The 16,861-nt window shown below is 36.1% G+C and overlaps 1 protein-coding gene across 5 annotated transcripts in view; it reads left to right on the top strand.

The window, feature by feature from the left end:
• The window catches only part of map4l (microtubule associated protein 4 like), a 100,233-nt gene extending 87,352 nt beyond the window's left edge, over positions 1-12,881 (top strand). For 4 of the 5 annotated variants that reach the window (XM_067473854.1, XM_067473851.1, XM_067473855.1 and 1 more), the window contains 5 exons: positions 961-1,053; positions 3,865-3,946; positions 4,030-4,139; positions 4,346-4,532; positions 6,089-12,881. In XM_067473854.1, the coding sequence (XP_067329955.1) occupies positions 961-1,053; positions 3,865-3,946; positions 4,030-4,139; positions 4,346-4,532; positions 6,089-6,093 (477 nt within the window). In that variant the 3' untranslated portion in view covers positions 6,094-12,881. The remainder of the gene's footprint in view (positions 1-960; positions 1,054-3,864; positions 3,947-4,029; positions 4,140-4,345; positions 4,533-6,088) is intronic. The other variant, XM_067473853.1, reaches the window with a different exon arrangement.
• The last annotated feature ends 3,980 nt before the right edge of the window (positions 12,882-16,861 follow it).

A 16,861-nucleotide genomic window follows, 5' to 3' on the forward strand; every position in this document is an offset into this window, starting at 1 on the left:
TCTTTGGGAGGGACGAAGATGGACAGGATCAAGAATAAGTCCATCAGAAGGACAGCTCATGTTAGATGTTTCGGAGATAAAGTCAGAGAGGCCAGATTGAGGTGGTTTGGACATGTTCAGAGGAGACACTGTGATCGGATGCTGAGGTTGGAGCTGCCATGCAGGAGGTCTAGAAAAAGACCAAAGAGGAGATTTATGGCTGTAGTGAGAGAGGACATGAAGTTGGTTGGTGTGAGAGAAGAGGATGCAGAGGACAGGGTTAGATGGAGGCAGATGAGCCAAAAGAAAAAGAAGACTTACTGTAAACCCACATCTATGTAGATTTTATCGATTTAATTTGGTTGTAATTCTAAAAATGTTTCAAATTTTTATTTTCAGCGATAGAAATACATTAAATTACACTCTGATGACCCTGTTGTATGTTTTGTATTTTAAGTCACATCAGCCTTACTGATTCAAATTTATTTAGCCCGCTTGTAGTCAAAAATTCAAATTTAATACAAAATATATATAATAAATCACTGTCCAGTTAAATTCTGTTTCTATGTTCTAGTATTTGTCTTTTGCATTTTTGGTTATTTTATTTATGGAAGCAATCTGTCGTTCTTGAGCTAGTATCTAGTTTTTTTGGTAAATTAATTAATTTATCCAAAATTCAGAAGCATTTCTTTTAATCTGTCTGTCTCATTAGCTTCATTCTCTTTTTTAATCACAATTATTTTTGTTGTTATCAATATACTGAATCAGTTATCACATTACTCAGAGGTCATGTGTGGGAGGAACCATATGATCTGAACGGCACAAACTCTTCCTTTACTCAGTTTTTTTGTTTACTTGAGCTGCAATTTGGTCTTTATTGCTGTTCTTGTCTGTCTTTCTGTCACACATTTATTTCCTACTTACTTTCTTTTTTTCCTTTCTTTTCTTCTTTTCCTTCTTGTCTATGTAACATCTCTGTAGGTTCAGATAGTGCACAAAAAGTTGGACTTCAGCCATGTCACATCTCGCTGTGGCTCCAAGGACAATATGAAACATGTCCCTGGAGGTGGCAATGTAAGTACTGCTGCAGCTGGAAGCAGACTCTGTCACATTTTATGCAAATTTAGCCTTATTCAGGTTATGTAGCTCAGCACTGTACTCAACTGGGAGTCTGTTTTATTGTCTCATTTAAAAGAGATAAAAATACCAGATTGGTCACATAGAGGGGGAAAATGGAATTTGTTTAGACGTGTGAAAATTTGATTCAGCATAGCTGATGTTATATAATGTATATCCCAATTAGTTTGTATCAACAAACCAACAAATACACAGTAGTTTGAAAGCCTTCAACATATAGACATGTGACAAACAATTCTACACTTTGTATCCTTGTTTAAATAATCGTGAGAGGATATAATACTTTGTCAGACTTAGAATTGGCATCCTGTAATCATAAATCTTATGTTCTCCCTAATTGGAACCACACAACATGATAATGTAATCTGAGTGTTATTTATAGTGAGCATCCATCAGGGAGCTCAACTACAACAATACAAAAAGCCTTTTCTGCTCATATCAAACACTCACATGAAAGGTTATCATTTTCAAAGTAATGAAGAATGAATGCAATCTCATTACCACTTAAATGGCTTCCACCTTTTGCATGTCGGATTGATTTCACTTATATTGAACTGACCACAGGTCCTTTTGCCTGTCTTCCTGCACCTTTTTCTCGTCTGCTCTAAAAACCTGCTGCACTGTTATGCTTCTTTTCTGGGCTGCTCTCACAATGGCTGCTGTGCTGTCTCAGATCAATTAAACAAAATGTGCAGAGTTTTAAAACGTGATAAACCCGTGAGATCAGACAAATGCAGACCTTTTCAGAGAAGTTTAGACATTGTGAAAAATGTCAATTAAAATGCAACGATTTGAAAATCATTTGAATTGGATTCTTTTTTTAAATATTTGCTCATTTTGGATTTGATGCTATCAACAACTTCAAAAACATTGAGACAAAAGCCATCACTTACCATTATTGTGCATCCCGTCTTTTTTAAGTAACAATGCCTTTGGGAAATAAGGAGAATAAATGCATTGAGTTGTTGATTAACGGTCTTTAGCAAAAGCAAGATGCTACCATTACTCTGCTTAACAGCAGGTGAATTGTTCTCAGGGTGGTCCATCTGTGAAGATTCTCAGTCATTCGGGTCATGGTTATCCCAGAAGTGCGTTCAGTAGCAAATATACTTGTTTGTAGTTCTTGACAATGTTCCGGTTGTCAACACTTAAATCTAAGTGGCTGTATATATGGTTTCATACTCAAATGTATCATTTTGAGCAAATGCACCAAAATCTGTTTTTTTTTTTTGTTTGTTTTTTTGTTAAAATTGAATTTTGTTTCACCAAAAAGAAGTTTAATGATATCATTTAAAGGCCAAAATTGCCCTGACAATCATGTCCATGATTAGTGCATGTCAACTTCTGGTTGCATCTGTATATCATTAGGCATTAATGGAGCCTTCAAAGATGTGCAAGTTATTAATGCCATCACAGATTCTTAGCATGGAACTTGCATCATCCATCATTTCTAAAAATAATTTAACATTTTGACTTGTCATACAACGAGACCACAGGATTTACTCTTGACCTGAGTCCATTTTAAATGACCTCAGTCTCAGTGGAGGTGGTGGATCTTGTTTGTATATGGTACTTTCCTTTGTTTTTTTGAATAGTACACTTTTACATCGAATTCATAGATGCAGCAACAAACCTGTGATACTGATAATAGTTTTCAGAGGTGTCCCTGAGCCCATGCAGTGGAAGTCACTGCAGTTGAGTTATGTATTTTTAGTGCAGTGCTGCCTGAGACTCTGAAGATCACAACCATTTCATATCAGTTTTCGGTCTTGTTCTTTGATTAAAGAGATTTGTCAGGATATATTGAATGTTTTAATAATGTTTTTTACTGTAAAATATTTTTACAACAGATGTTGAACTATAACTACCAATGCAGTCTTTCATGGAGTGATGGACTTTGCCCTCACTAGTGAAAGACATTGCTTATCTTTTCTGCTCTGTTTATATAAATCATTTGACCTGTTGCAAATTACGGTCATTAGTTTTAATTTTACAGCCTTTTATTGCCCCTCTCTGACCTTTTTAGAGATTTGTTGCTGTCCTTTTATACAGCTACCCAACATCTTGGACATGGGGTTTGTCGTTGTTTTGTTACAGTATAGCACCTAAAAAATTAGTCTGTTCTTATAATGTAATCATGTTTGATTGTGCTATCTTACTCACTTAAATCAGCAAGGATTTTTAGAATTATTAACTTTGATCAATAAAAATCTATGTTTGTTTCATTTTTGTTTAGTGTGTTTCATCTAGTATGTCATGAATGTAACAGGGTCACAAATGGTGTCTATGAGTCTCTGTCACTTTCCTTGGGTTTATAATCTACTAGTGTCCAACTCTTCAGGGTTACTCCCTGATTCTGAGTGCACGCTCTCATGATGTGGTAACGCTCTGACAACTGCCTGCTTTCTTTTGTTATTATAGTCTGTCCAGATGTACTTGAATAAATCGTGCATCTTTTACCAGCCTAACGAAACAAAAGGACACCTTACCACAGATAACACAGATGAAAGTAGGGAATAAAGCATATTAAGTAGAGGTTTGTTGTGTTAGTGCTGTGTTGTGTCTATGCCATTTTCTTACATACCATATTGCATTGTACAAAATGTCATCCTCTCTGTAAATGCACCAGGTGCATGATAATGGATGACAGTGACTATTTTTAAGTGAACAGTGAGGTTATTGAATATGGTGTCCTAAATGCAACATCTTTGAGTTACTATAAAAAGCAAAATGTTTCCTTTTCCCCAGGTGCAGATCCTGAATAAGAAGGTTGACGTGAGCAAGGTGACATCCAAATGCGGCTCCAAGGACAACATCAAATACAAGCCAGGTTTGACTTCAACATGTTTTCTCTTGTTTAACGATTTTCCTTCTTTCAAACTCTACTTCTAGTTTAATGCTTTTTTACCGTAGGAGGTGGTGATGTAAAGATTGAGTCCCATAAACTAAACATTAAGGCCAAGTCTAAGATTGGATCTCTGGACAATGTGGGGCCAGGCAACGGACAGACCAATGGACACAAGGTTAACACATGACACAGTCATTAATTACCAATGAGCGACTACCTACTGTGGTTATGCTGACTCATTGTGCTTTTACTGGCCAAAACCACTAGGTGGTGTGGCGGCATGAGAGTACACTAAAATACTGTGTGTGTGTGTGTGTGTGTGTGTGTGTGTGTGTGTGTGCACTCCTGCCCCTGCCCTTCTGTGTCTATATTTGTCTGCAGGAGGAGAAAGCAGAGGAGAAAACACCTTCACCCCCAAGTGGCGCTCCCACAACAGGACCAGCAGGTGTTGCTAAGGCAACAGCACCAGGAGGTGTTGCTAAAGAGAATGGGGTGAAGGAGCACGCTCCTTTTGGGGGAGATGGAATGAGGGAGCCCCTTAGCATAGACAAAGGCATCGCTAAGACAAGTGGGTGTAAACATACACACAAACACACACACACACACACACACAAACAAACAGCCAAATGACAAACTACAAAAATCCGCCACCTTTATTTAGTGTTCCTACACTTGTCCTATTAACATTATTGCAAGGTTTAAATGCAGTTTACGATGACGAAAAATCTGAGTACTTCTACCACCCATGCATAATGTAACTCCCATGTACATTACTCAACACATGTTCAATACAGTGAGTGGAAAAATCCAAAGATATATAGGTGTTGTCACCAGTTTTCAGTGGAAACTATTCAAAACCTGCTAGCCATAACCACGAGAGCACATTAACTGAAAAATATCAGCAACTTTCTTAAGATCAGAAAATAAAAACTGAAAAGATTTGTCATTCAGGCATACTGGGTTTAGGTAACATTGCTGATATGTGAGCGGGCCGTAGCTCTTCAGGGGATTTATTTAATTGCAGAGACAATTAAGACAATAAGTAGGTCGGTGTGTGTATGTGTAGCTACTTACTGCTACGTGACTAATGAAGCAGAGTGGCAACAGATGATTTGCCACTAAATAAAATTATGACAAGACCTACAGAGTTAAGATTAACCAGTCTTAGTGGATAAATTCATCTCTGGCTTTGCATCTGGCCTCCAGATGCTCTGAGTTCAGAGGAACAGCAGCCTTCTTCTGCCAAGCTAATTAATGGATGGGTGGTATCTGCACAGTATGCATTTTCAAGAAAGGTCATTAAAAACAGTACTAAACCACATTTTATTAGGAATGATATTGCACAATTCCGAGCCGTTAAAAAAATTGAATTTTAAAATTGCATCAAAGTATTATCCACAAAGACCATCTGTAAAAGATTTTTCAAACCGACACGAACCGAACAAGTCAACACATTCAACTTGGAAAACCACCATGCTAACAGACATACTGACTTTAAAGAGCAGTAGGTTAGCAAATGTAATAAACAAAAAAATTATTTTGTGAGAAGCAAACTTCAACCATCTTTTTCAGTTAGGGGAGGCGGTTAAGGACAAAGATAAATTCTAATTTGGAGTATGTAAGTATGTAGATAAACAACACAAGTTATAAATAATTAATGTATGCTCAATAAGTAGTTACTGATAATCAAAATCATGGCACATCTATTACTATGAAATGTAGACAGAAGTGCACAGGCCCCCACCAAGAATGTGTTTTGATTCAGAATAATTAGTTATGTCTCGTTGAAAATCACATAAGCCTGAGTGCATTTTCAGGTTTTCTCTTAGATTTTCCAAAGTTCATAATGTTCTTTGTTGAATTCCATGTTGTGTCATTACTACTTTTCCTGATCCTTAGGTTTGTGTTGTAATATTTTTTCAGTATTGGAATTGAGATATGGGTATGAGAAGAAGGTATAGACGGGTATAGAACTAATACAGACAGTGACAGCCTTAAGAGAGCATCTGATTCCTAACATTTTATGTCAGAAATGATCTGCTCCTTTCTAGGTATTACTTTTTCTCTTTTTATAACCTTTTTCTTTATGTTGGTATCATTCTTTGTTCTCAATCCACTGTGTAGATTGAGAACATGTAGATCTTGGTGGGACACACATGGCGCTTGCTGACCTACCAATCAACAGACCAATCAAACCTACCAACCTATCACGGCGCAGTCACTTCCCTCTGGACCCGCCCTTCATCTCGCCCACTGCAGCACCGAGCTAAATGATCGTCTTTCAGTGTTTCTCTGGGGTTTGCCTACCAGCTTCCTGCTACCAACCCCGACCTTCGACCTTGCAACACCCTTAGGTTGACATTTGGCCCTGCCAGCAACAGAGAAGAGCACTTGCTGTTTGTCTGTATTTCTCTGTTTGGGATTCCACCAGCTTCTTGACTTATAAAATTCCCTTATAAACACTGATTTAGAATACCACAAATCTAACAACTATAATGCAATAAATCCACTATGATAGTCAATGGTGAATTTAGTATAATGAGCAAAGCCAAGTTTTTCATAACATAATTTCAACTATAATTCCAACTACTTTTCAAACACTTGTACTTAGGACCCAAACACCTTCACTCAGAATACTCAGAGATCTGAGACTTTACTCTGGTCCCTTTACAAGCCTTCACAATGCTCATCTTATGCTACTTCTACTTTATGCCCCACCTCCATTCTCAGACTATGCCCTGTTAGCCCTGAAACACTTCTTCACTGCACCAGTTTGCCTCTTTCCGAAACGCATTACAATATTGCTTCTTTATCTCTGGACTACTAAAGTCATGATGCATTCGGCTTGGTGAGGATAATAAAGGCTTACGCAAAGTAGGATAGATCTGATGGAGAAAAGAAGTTGGGATAGGGATCCAAATATGTGCAGTGCAGATTTTTTTAGGGTATCAGAAAATGTATGTGTTACTTTAAAAAAAAACAAAAAAAAAACATTAACTGACAGTACTTATGCGGAACAAAGCAGATGAGTTTATGATTAGTGAATCATGGAGAAAGGTAAGCATAGAGTGACCGGGAGTCTCTTATGCTTCTTGAGTAGCCTTGGCTCTAAAAGAATGCTGAAGCCAAATATTTTCTTTTAGTTTAAATCAAAGTGTTTGATCTTGAAGCAGTGATTCTAGGAGTATTTTACACTGTATGATAACTATTAACCCTTGGCGTAAAACTGCCAGCTTCTGCACCTTTTAGTCAAATAATATAAAAGCAGTGGTGCACTGTAAACTGTATGTAGCACTTTTCCTCTGGCTGTTTAAATGGTAGACCACACCATCGCTTCCAATAGTAAACATTTCTGGCAAATTCTTTTTATTTCCGTGAATTTGCCATGTTGCTCACATGAAAGAAATAAAACAAATGTGCAAATTTTCCCACCTATGGTAAATCTTGCACCATGAATTTGTGATGTTGTGTAATAGCAAGCCATCCTTACAGTGCTGACTTTTGAGGGATCAGAGAGCTTAAGAGTCTGACATGGTAGAAGCTGTCATTGCTGATTTTTATCAATTTTTATTTAAACCTACTCTGTCAGAGTACAGACTGCTCCTCAGTAGATGTATTGTTTCATTCTTATAAAACAATGACATAATAGTGCTTATGAAGCTTAGATCATTTCTCCCCTCTCCCTTAAGTCTTTTTGAATTAAGTGAATACAATCACCACACAAAATGCCAGGAGGCAGTAAACAGTGGGAGAAAACTGAAAATAGCTCAGAGAGCTGTTGTGACCGACTAGCATTAGCCTGTTCTCTACTTGGGGTGTTAGCGGTACCCTTACATTACGGTTACCCTGCATATTTTTGAAAAGACGTGTAGATGAATTTCACAGTAATACACTATCTTGAATATATCAGGGAATACCTATCACACTTTAGATCTTAGCACAAATTACTGTGGGTGTTTAAGCACTGCACAACCATTCAGTCTTGGTTGATTAAACTATTTTTTACAAAAATGACAAAACATAGCACCTTATACAACAGATCTGTTTAGGGGTGAACTGTTATTTATAAATAGGCTCACACACTCATAAGTTGTGACCTTGTAAGCGACATACTTGCACAATATCCACCAATAACCACCTTGCCTTTCCGTTCGCCTACACCATAATAAATTCCCAGGCTGTTGTGTGTCCATCAGTCCCCCTCATACAGCTCAACTCCCCTGTGAGGGATCCCCGGCAGTCTGAGCTTTGTCTAGTATTTAAGTCCACATGTGGCTATTACAGAGAGACAGACAGACAGCACCTTCCTCCTTTTGCGCATGTGACACTTGCAAGGAACACACTCTCTAGTGCTTCCCACTAGTTGGTTCATCTTTAAATCCTTTTTTTGAAACTTGCTAATTTTACACACACACACACACACACACACACACACACACACACACACACACACACACACACACACACACACTCATGCTTGTTAGTGTGCATGCACACACATACACACACATAAATCAGCACATAAACAAGAATAGAGTAAGATTCACAGCACCACAAATATTAAATTAAGCTGCTCATAAAAGCATTACTCTGTTCTAGAATGAAACCAAACCTTTATTGTGTTTGGGTGGTCTATGCTGATATAGTTAAAACATGATTAGCTGTGTCGGTGTGTTGTTCCTATCATAGTCAATGTCAGACATTTTGATGATAGGCTCATCTTGTCCTGCCTCCCGCTTGTCTGTTTCTTCTTCCTGTGTCTTACTCCAGTTCTTTGACAGCAATACAGTGATCTAAAGTTCTGATCGCCTCCTTTTAACCACACAATTGATGTACAAACATAGAAAGATGGGCAGACAGGGAATGACCACAGAGGTTAACAGGATGTCAGGAGAGGACAGACTTCACTTGCATGAAGAGCTGTCAATGAAAGGAAATAGTGCAACTGGTCGGCTTCAAAATGCCATAAAAGCAGTGTTTAAGCATAGTTGGGACCATCTAGTTTATCTGTCTCAAGAGCAAACTTGTCCTTGTAAAATACAAATACACATTTTAACCAATGGAACTATATTTAATGGTACTGTAGTAGCCCAGTTTGTTTTAGAGAAAATCCTAATCAGTGGTTAAATTAGCATAATGCAAATGTCTAAACATTTTTACACTCATTTTTACTTTTACATTTTGTTTTATTTAAAAAAAAAATACCCAAATTCACTTTTGGCATTTTCAGTTCCATTAAAGCAAACACTGTGATGTGACTTTGATTTACAGACCAAATGCATTGTAACGTGTCACACAGCATAAATGAATAGAAGCAGCCGTCTCAAAGTAGAAGCTCTTGTCTACCCACTGCAGTTCTACTGTATGTATTTATGGCTGTAATGGTCTCTGCTGAAACCATGGGGGATTAGTCATGTGTTTGTGGCATGTTGCCGTAGTTGTCAGATGCGTGAAGTGTTACTACTACTCCCATCCTGTAGAGAGCGCTGCTTCGCCTCTGAAACACTGATAGTCTGGCCTAAAGACTAAAATGGCTACTAGGAAATTGTTCATCACCATTAGAAAGTTACAATAGCTTTGCAAGCTCTTCTCATTTAAACTAGCTTTGATGGCCACACTGTATTATTGTGTCCGGAACACTAAATACTATCAAAGTCATATAGAAAATGTACAGTTCCCCTCAGATGTGTTGCACACTTTCTTCATTTCTTGATTCACTAAAGTCATATAAAACTATATATTGGTAAAACCTTGTCAGCTGTGTACTGTACATGTGTGCTTTTGGGTACAAACTGTCTTGGTAGTTAGATAAACTTAGGATAATCAAAGAGCAACTGATCAAATAAAATTAGACAACAAAAAGCACTGTGTAGGCATATGTAATAATGTACTGTTCCCTCCAAATCATCCCCATGAGTTGCCTAAAAATACAATGTGACACATGGCAAATGTGTAGATCATGTGTGGAAACAATGTGAATTATTCTTCAGGAATTGATCAACAAAAGGATGAATGGACTTGGATAGGCGGTGGTTTGGATGTATCAAAAGAGAAGTTGTAGTCTTAATGTGTAAGAGTGTGTTTCCATATGATAAGAGGAGCTGATGGCACTTTATTTTAGTCAGCTTAGTGGATTTTAGTGTAACTTTGGTCATTGCTGTTGTGCTGCTCACTAGGATGGTTTAACACTCACCAGTCTGCCTCATGTTGTTCCTGTCAACATTCCTGGTTCTTACTTTCTGCCCAAGCTTCAGAGTTACATCTTTCAAATTTCTTGTCATTTAAAGGATCATTCTGAAGTTTGAGGAACGGTCACCTTATTTGATCAATTACGAGATGACTGGCATGGAAACTGATAAATGTCATAAATACTATAAATGAAATTCAGTCATTTAGCACCAAATATGTTTAGTAGTTTAAATAATCAGCATTCTGCTAAAAATATGAAAAGAAGAACTTCCAGTAACTTCATGGTAATGAGAGACATCTAAATCTATGCAGTTTATTCAATTACCTATTAATCAGAGATTATATTTGATGAAAATTAGGAGTTCCTGACAGATTTATTTTCTGTTTTGTTTATGCAGGAAGTGAGTAAAGTTAGCCAGACAGCTAGCTTTGGAAATAGACATTGCATTGTGAATCTGCTTTATAGCTTCGGAATCTTACAAGACTGAATTCTAGTAATGATAATAAACTGAACGAACACTTTCAACTGGTAATCTATTTTTTCAAATACATATGCCAATAAATTCTGCAAAATATGGAATTTATAAATACATATTTTTAAAAATACATATTTTTATTGAAGTTTAATTATTCATAAATAACACATAGCAATAAATTATTATTGCATCCTTCTTCAGCATTAAATAACTAGGTCATCAGAATGCCCCTAAAAACCTAAAAGTGAATCTTTATTCGTTTCAGTTCCTTGACTTAAATTGCAAAATTGATTCAGTCAGTTTTCGCCGGTATATTCATATTGCATATTCATATGTATTTATCTACCAGCCAAGAGCAATTGTAGCACTTAAATTAAAACAATATATTACATATTACAGGTCATTTAGAAATTGTTTAAGAAAATGTTTGTCATTATTATAAGTTCTGATGAAGTGGAGAAGGAGCAAGGAGACTAAAAAACTCTTGTGTCTGGAGATATTTTAATGTAAATGTAAGTTCATTTTTATACACGTACTCCCCAAACTACAACCATAAAAGGCAAATTGAAATTGATTAAAGTCATCATTTATGAGCAAATACAATACATAACTATATAAATTGATATTGTTATTAGGCTATATTTCACATAATGTTTGCTAAACCAATAGCAGATAAAGCAATTCAGTAGCGGTAATGTCACAATCTTTCCTTTAGATGTTTTGTTGGTGACCTGGGCTATCGTATCCCAAACATTTAAGTTTGACATACACATAAGACATGAAAAGGTTTAGGTTTATGCTTTTGGAACCAGTGTACAGTAATTAGGGATGAAGTTATAGTTACATCTTTGCAGCTTGGACAAAAAGTAAAACCAGATTCACTCTTATGTCCCACACTGTAATTCGCTGTCCCCATGTTTTTATGACTCCTTAAGTAACTCAAATAAATAAAAATCAAACAAAAAAAATTCGAAAAAGAGTTCTTACAGGGTGTTGACAGATAAGCTTTTATGTTCATAAACATGTTACTGTTAATTATGATATTATTATAACATTGAAAGCATAGGAAAGAAAAAGTGTACTTTTTCTTTTTTCAGTCTCTGCCTTTTTTCCAACAAAAAAAGGGCTGCTGAAGTTTCAAGAATGTTTTTAAAATGTATTCAAGGTGCAAGATTATGAATTTATGTACAAGCTTTGTTCTGTTTCATAAGATAGATCACACATGGAAACGCTGTTTACTGGATTCGAATGAGTGGGCAGGAAGGTTGGCAGTGTGTGTCGTATTAGGTCTTGTCACATGTATAACTTACAGAAGAATCCTGACAGAAAAGCCGGAAACGCAGAAGAATAACTAGTACTTTAAAATTGGTTGACCAAGTTCAGTTTGATTGGATTCCACTTCACATGACACACACTGCTCGGCCCTATCTTCCACCTCTTCCGCCCTTCCCCTGATTAGACTAATGGGCATGTGGTAGAAATTATGTTCTGTATTAGAAAGCTCCTATAGAAACACCTCGACATACCTACCAACACCAGACTGAGCGAAGTAAAGTCAGACCAAATCATCCTCTTGGTATCAATAGCAAGTAATAAAATTAATGGTAAAAATTTAAACCTGTTTGCAGTGTGATAAAACATTAGATAAGTAACTAATACGGAACAAAGAAGTTTGACCAATTTTAAAAAAGAGAGACAAAATGTGTACTTGGGGAAAGATTAAGAAAAGAAAGTGTTGGTAGATATGCATCTGGAGTCCATGGCTGTGTCTCCCACCTACAGGGGCTTGCTTGTCAGCATCACAGCACTGAAAAGTAGCTTTCTCTCCGGCCCAGTAAAAAACACATTCCACCTGTTTAATTGTCGTTTGTTAAACTATAGTGTCCTCTTTAAGTCTTGTATTTTGGGTATATTTTTACTTAGCTCTCCTGTACTTGTTTACTATGGTGTGTGATTCCAGCCACATGTCCAGTCATTACAAACTGAAAGGAAACACGCAAAAGAATCTACTTTCCAGTCCTGTGAAGTGGGTTCACTGTAGTGTGCTGTATTATTCTGTAGGGCACGGCACTATAGCAAGAACATGCAGATAACAAACTGCTGGTTGTTAGAGGCATCTGTCGTATTAGTTAGAGCTCATCTCCCCCTTCAATTCTGATTATTTGGTATGAAAGAGATGTTCATTGTGATTAATTGTTAACCAGTGATGTGGATATTAATCATGAAATAAAAAAGATGAGCAAAAAGGTCAAGTTGTGTCACAGTTGCATTATTTGCTCTACATTTACATCTGTTTACTAATGTACTGCATTTTAATACGGAGTGAACTCTATTTTGATGTTTATTTGAAGTTTGAAGACAGTGGTGAAATCGAAAATAGAAATATGTACAGTATTAATGTTGTAGAATCCAGTGCATGGATGAATATGATGTTCATTATTTGACCATTGTGCGAAGGTCTTCGAAACGTCTGCTCCTGTAATTGGCAGATTTTTACATTTTACATTATTAAACTTCGATAAAGTTGCAAAGCTTGCTAAGCAGCACTTTAGCTGGTTAACATGGAACCAGTTTAAATTCATTTATAAAATGTTTTGTAGTTTACGACGCTGGTTCTCATCTCTTTTATTTTTAAATGCATCTTAATAGAAATAGTCAATTTGAACCTTAACATTCAAATTAATTTAGTGTAACACTTAAACATTTGTTATAGGGGTTCACATATTATTTCCTCATTAGCTGGTTTCAAGTGTGGTATAAGCATTTGAAAGCTGTAACAAGCTCAAATACTCATCGTCATTAGGCTGTAAAAATCCAAACAAACTTACTGTAAATACACTAAGGAATATTATAATTTATTCAGATTTAGTCATTTTATCGAAAGTGACTAAGGTACTAAGTCAAAGACTAAACAATAAAGCAAAGTACAATCCCAGTTCAAAAGAAGTAACAGAATGAAACAGAATACAGGGGTTGTACTACGTGAAGAAATGTTTCCATTTCATGAGATGCAAGTGCATTTAAGTGCATAAAAGTAGTGGAAGAGTTCTGTTTTGAGTGAGGCTACTGGGCATGCACATTTAAAATATAAATAATTTAATGTACACATATTTTATTATTATTTTAAATGGCAAAATGAGGAACATAATTTTTTTTCATCAACATTTAGAAATTAATTATAGTTTATTTTTAATTCATTTATCAAGGCTTATTTTTATTATTTTAATGTAGCATTTTCTTAAATACATTTTTTTGTTACTTCTGATGATAAAAGAACATTTGTACCATTTGAGAAATAAGCATTATTATGATGGTTTATAGCATTATTATATTGTTTATGGTTAAGTTTGCCTTCCTTACATTAACACTGTATGTTGTTTCACTTTTAAAGACATTCTTTCATGATTTTGTGATTACAAGAAAAGCTCTTTTGAACGTATGAGATATTCTAAAAACCCCAAAGTTGTTAAAATATTTAATTTATGAGATTTTGATGGTTTAAACTTTGAATGTTAATTTTTATGTATTTGGGGGGGTTTTTTTGGTCTTTGTCAGCTTCCTGGATATGTTCTGTTTGTTCATTAATCGATAAAGTTTACACAGGAAAAATAAAACAATATTAAGATGGTTAGAGGTGTATGTCCAGATATCCTATGTCCCTATCTGCAGGCCTCAAATTTTAAAAAGCTGGACTGCTGCAGTAACGATGGAGCTGCATTGAGTAGACCCTCCACTAAAATCTATTTTGTAAAGGATTTTTTTTTAAATAAACGTCTTACAGATATGATGTTGATTTAGAGGACTGATAAACGTTAGCAACAGTTTCCCATACTGTGAAGTCAGATTTGGCAGTTTAAATGTTTTATAATTAAATTTGCTTAGACAACGCTATTTAGTTAGCTGAGTAGTTCGCTAAGCAAATTAAATAAAGCTTTATTTATGTTACAACTTTTGAAGTTTTATTGCAGCTTGCTCTTTAGAATAGTTCATTGGTTGTATAAAAGGTTCTTTTTGCTTTAAAAAAATGTAATGGTAAAATGTAAATTCCAACCAGATTATGTCAACCTTTACCCTCACCTGGAGAAAAAAAAAGTTACTAAGCCTGCAGGTTCTATGCTCCAGCAGCACCACACCAGCACCATCAGACCAACACCACTACCACCCCTGCATTATCCATGTCCAATAGTTTGAGTATAGTCTATGGATCAAAGCCTTAAAAGTTTGCATCACATTATGTGGTACATTTGGTAATTGAAAAATTGCAAATCAAAACATTTTGTACCCTGTCTCTCTAGCACACTTTCAAGTGCACTTGAGTTTAAGTGAGTGGGCTCTTTTGAACTTCAAAAAGCAGCCTATGTAGGGCTCATGAGTTTTAACAAGAGAGTTTTCTATTTCAGTCACTGAATATTATTGCATATACATCTACCAAATAGGATGACATATCAGAATTAGGATATTACTGTACTGTTTAAAATGAATTGGCATTTTTATAAATTGGTCATACCCCTCAGTTGTTGCCTTTTTATTGTCTTTCGGCATGCCATCCTTCAGTATAAAGATAACCTGTGAAATTCCCCCTGGCCCTACTGGCTGCCTTAATGGTGCAGACAATTTAGTCGACCGCTTTGGGACAGCTTATGACGCACAACAGAGGGGCAAAGTCTTTTTACATGGAGAGTAGCGACAACAGGTGATTACGAAATAGACAGCCAACGATATACTGTATCTGAATTAGAGAACAACGGTGTAGTCTGTGAAGCAACAGGCACTGTAAACCTACGCATTAACAACAATTTTTGTCTGAATTACACATAGAATTTGTTTATTCTAGAATAGCGGTTCATCAGCTTTATCCTGTAACGTCCTGATAATCAGACAATTCTATGGTAATTTACGTCTGGTGCACAACCAAATATCTGCCTTGGACTGTGTGACAAACACTAAAATATAACATTTGCTCGGCTCCATTTTGTGTTAGGGCTGGTCAGTCTAAATTAAATTTGATCTACTATTGTTTGTCTGAGGTAATTTTTTCATGGCCAACTTAATTTTATTTTGTAAATGTAAGCAAATTTGGAACCTGAAATCCATAATATTTTCCTGAAAACCAGTTTAACATGGACTGACCACATGAACACCTGTACACTGTCATTCAATTCATCAGACCTAACCTTATAGGCCCAGAGCACTTGGCCACATTTCTGCACAGAATTGATGTGTGGCTCCTTATGTATTAGAGTTTCAAGCGGCAGCAGTGGACAGTCTGTTATGAGTGACAACAGTTTTCCAAAGTACTCCAGGACCCATGTGACTGAGGACTTGAAGGTCATACACATAAGCAATGGTTTTCACCTTAATGATTTTCCTGGAGTGCCCGAATGTGTCCCAATATTATTTACTCTAGAAGAAAAAAGACTTTAACTCTGTATGGTCTTTATCTTTTCGAATTGAATGACAATGTTTGTTTGCAATGACTGAGCCCCAATTAATCTGCTAATTTTAAAATCATCCAGAACAATGTTACTTGTGAATTTTATCAACTTCTCCCTCTCATCGAAATTTAGTTCTTATTACTTAAGTACATTTTCTGACCCTTACAAGATTAAATATGTTACTACCTAACATCTTTTGAGAGAGAATAAAGTTCACATTCCCATATAGCATAATACATAACTGATTCATACACTCAGTGGCTATTACATTAGGCACATCTGGACAATCAAATGCAATCCAGTATTGCAGCTATGCCATCAATTCTAATTTTACAAGGTTATAATTTCTCAGTTCTTATTTTGAAACTGTCAAAAAGGTGATAATTTTACTATGTGCTTATTATTGAATGGTTATTGGAGTCGTACTAGAGTAAAATATATCAAGAGGTGGTTCTAATAATTTACCTACCCTATTTTTTACAAAACAGGGGGCTGAGCATATTTTCTAGGGGCATCTATTGAGTTGATAATGATCATTGATTTGTTTATGTATTTGAGTACAATCAAATACTTGATCCATGAATTGGCATCTATGGTATACTGTACATTCCAAAAAGTTCACTATGCAGGCTCTGATATACTGTACCAATACCTTATCACTAAGCTTTGCTTTGACCTACAGTGCGTAATGTTGACAGTGTGTTTGCATTCATACCACAATTCTGAACTCCTTTACTTACTTGCAATCTATTTTAGGCCTTAGTGGAGCAGTACTTCCTTCATCAAAGGCCTCATTC

This window comes from Channa argus, chromosome 14 (assembly GCF_033026475.1).
Source record: "Channa argus isolate prfri chromosome 14, Channa argus male v1.0, whole genome shotgun sequence".
In the NCBI taxonomy this organism is placed as follows: Eukaryota; Metazoa; Chordata; class Actinopteri; order Anabantiformes; family Channidae; genus Channa; species Channa argus.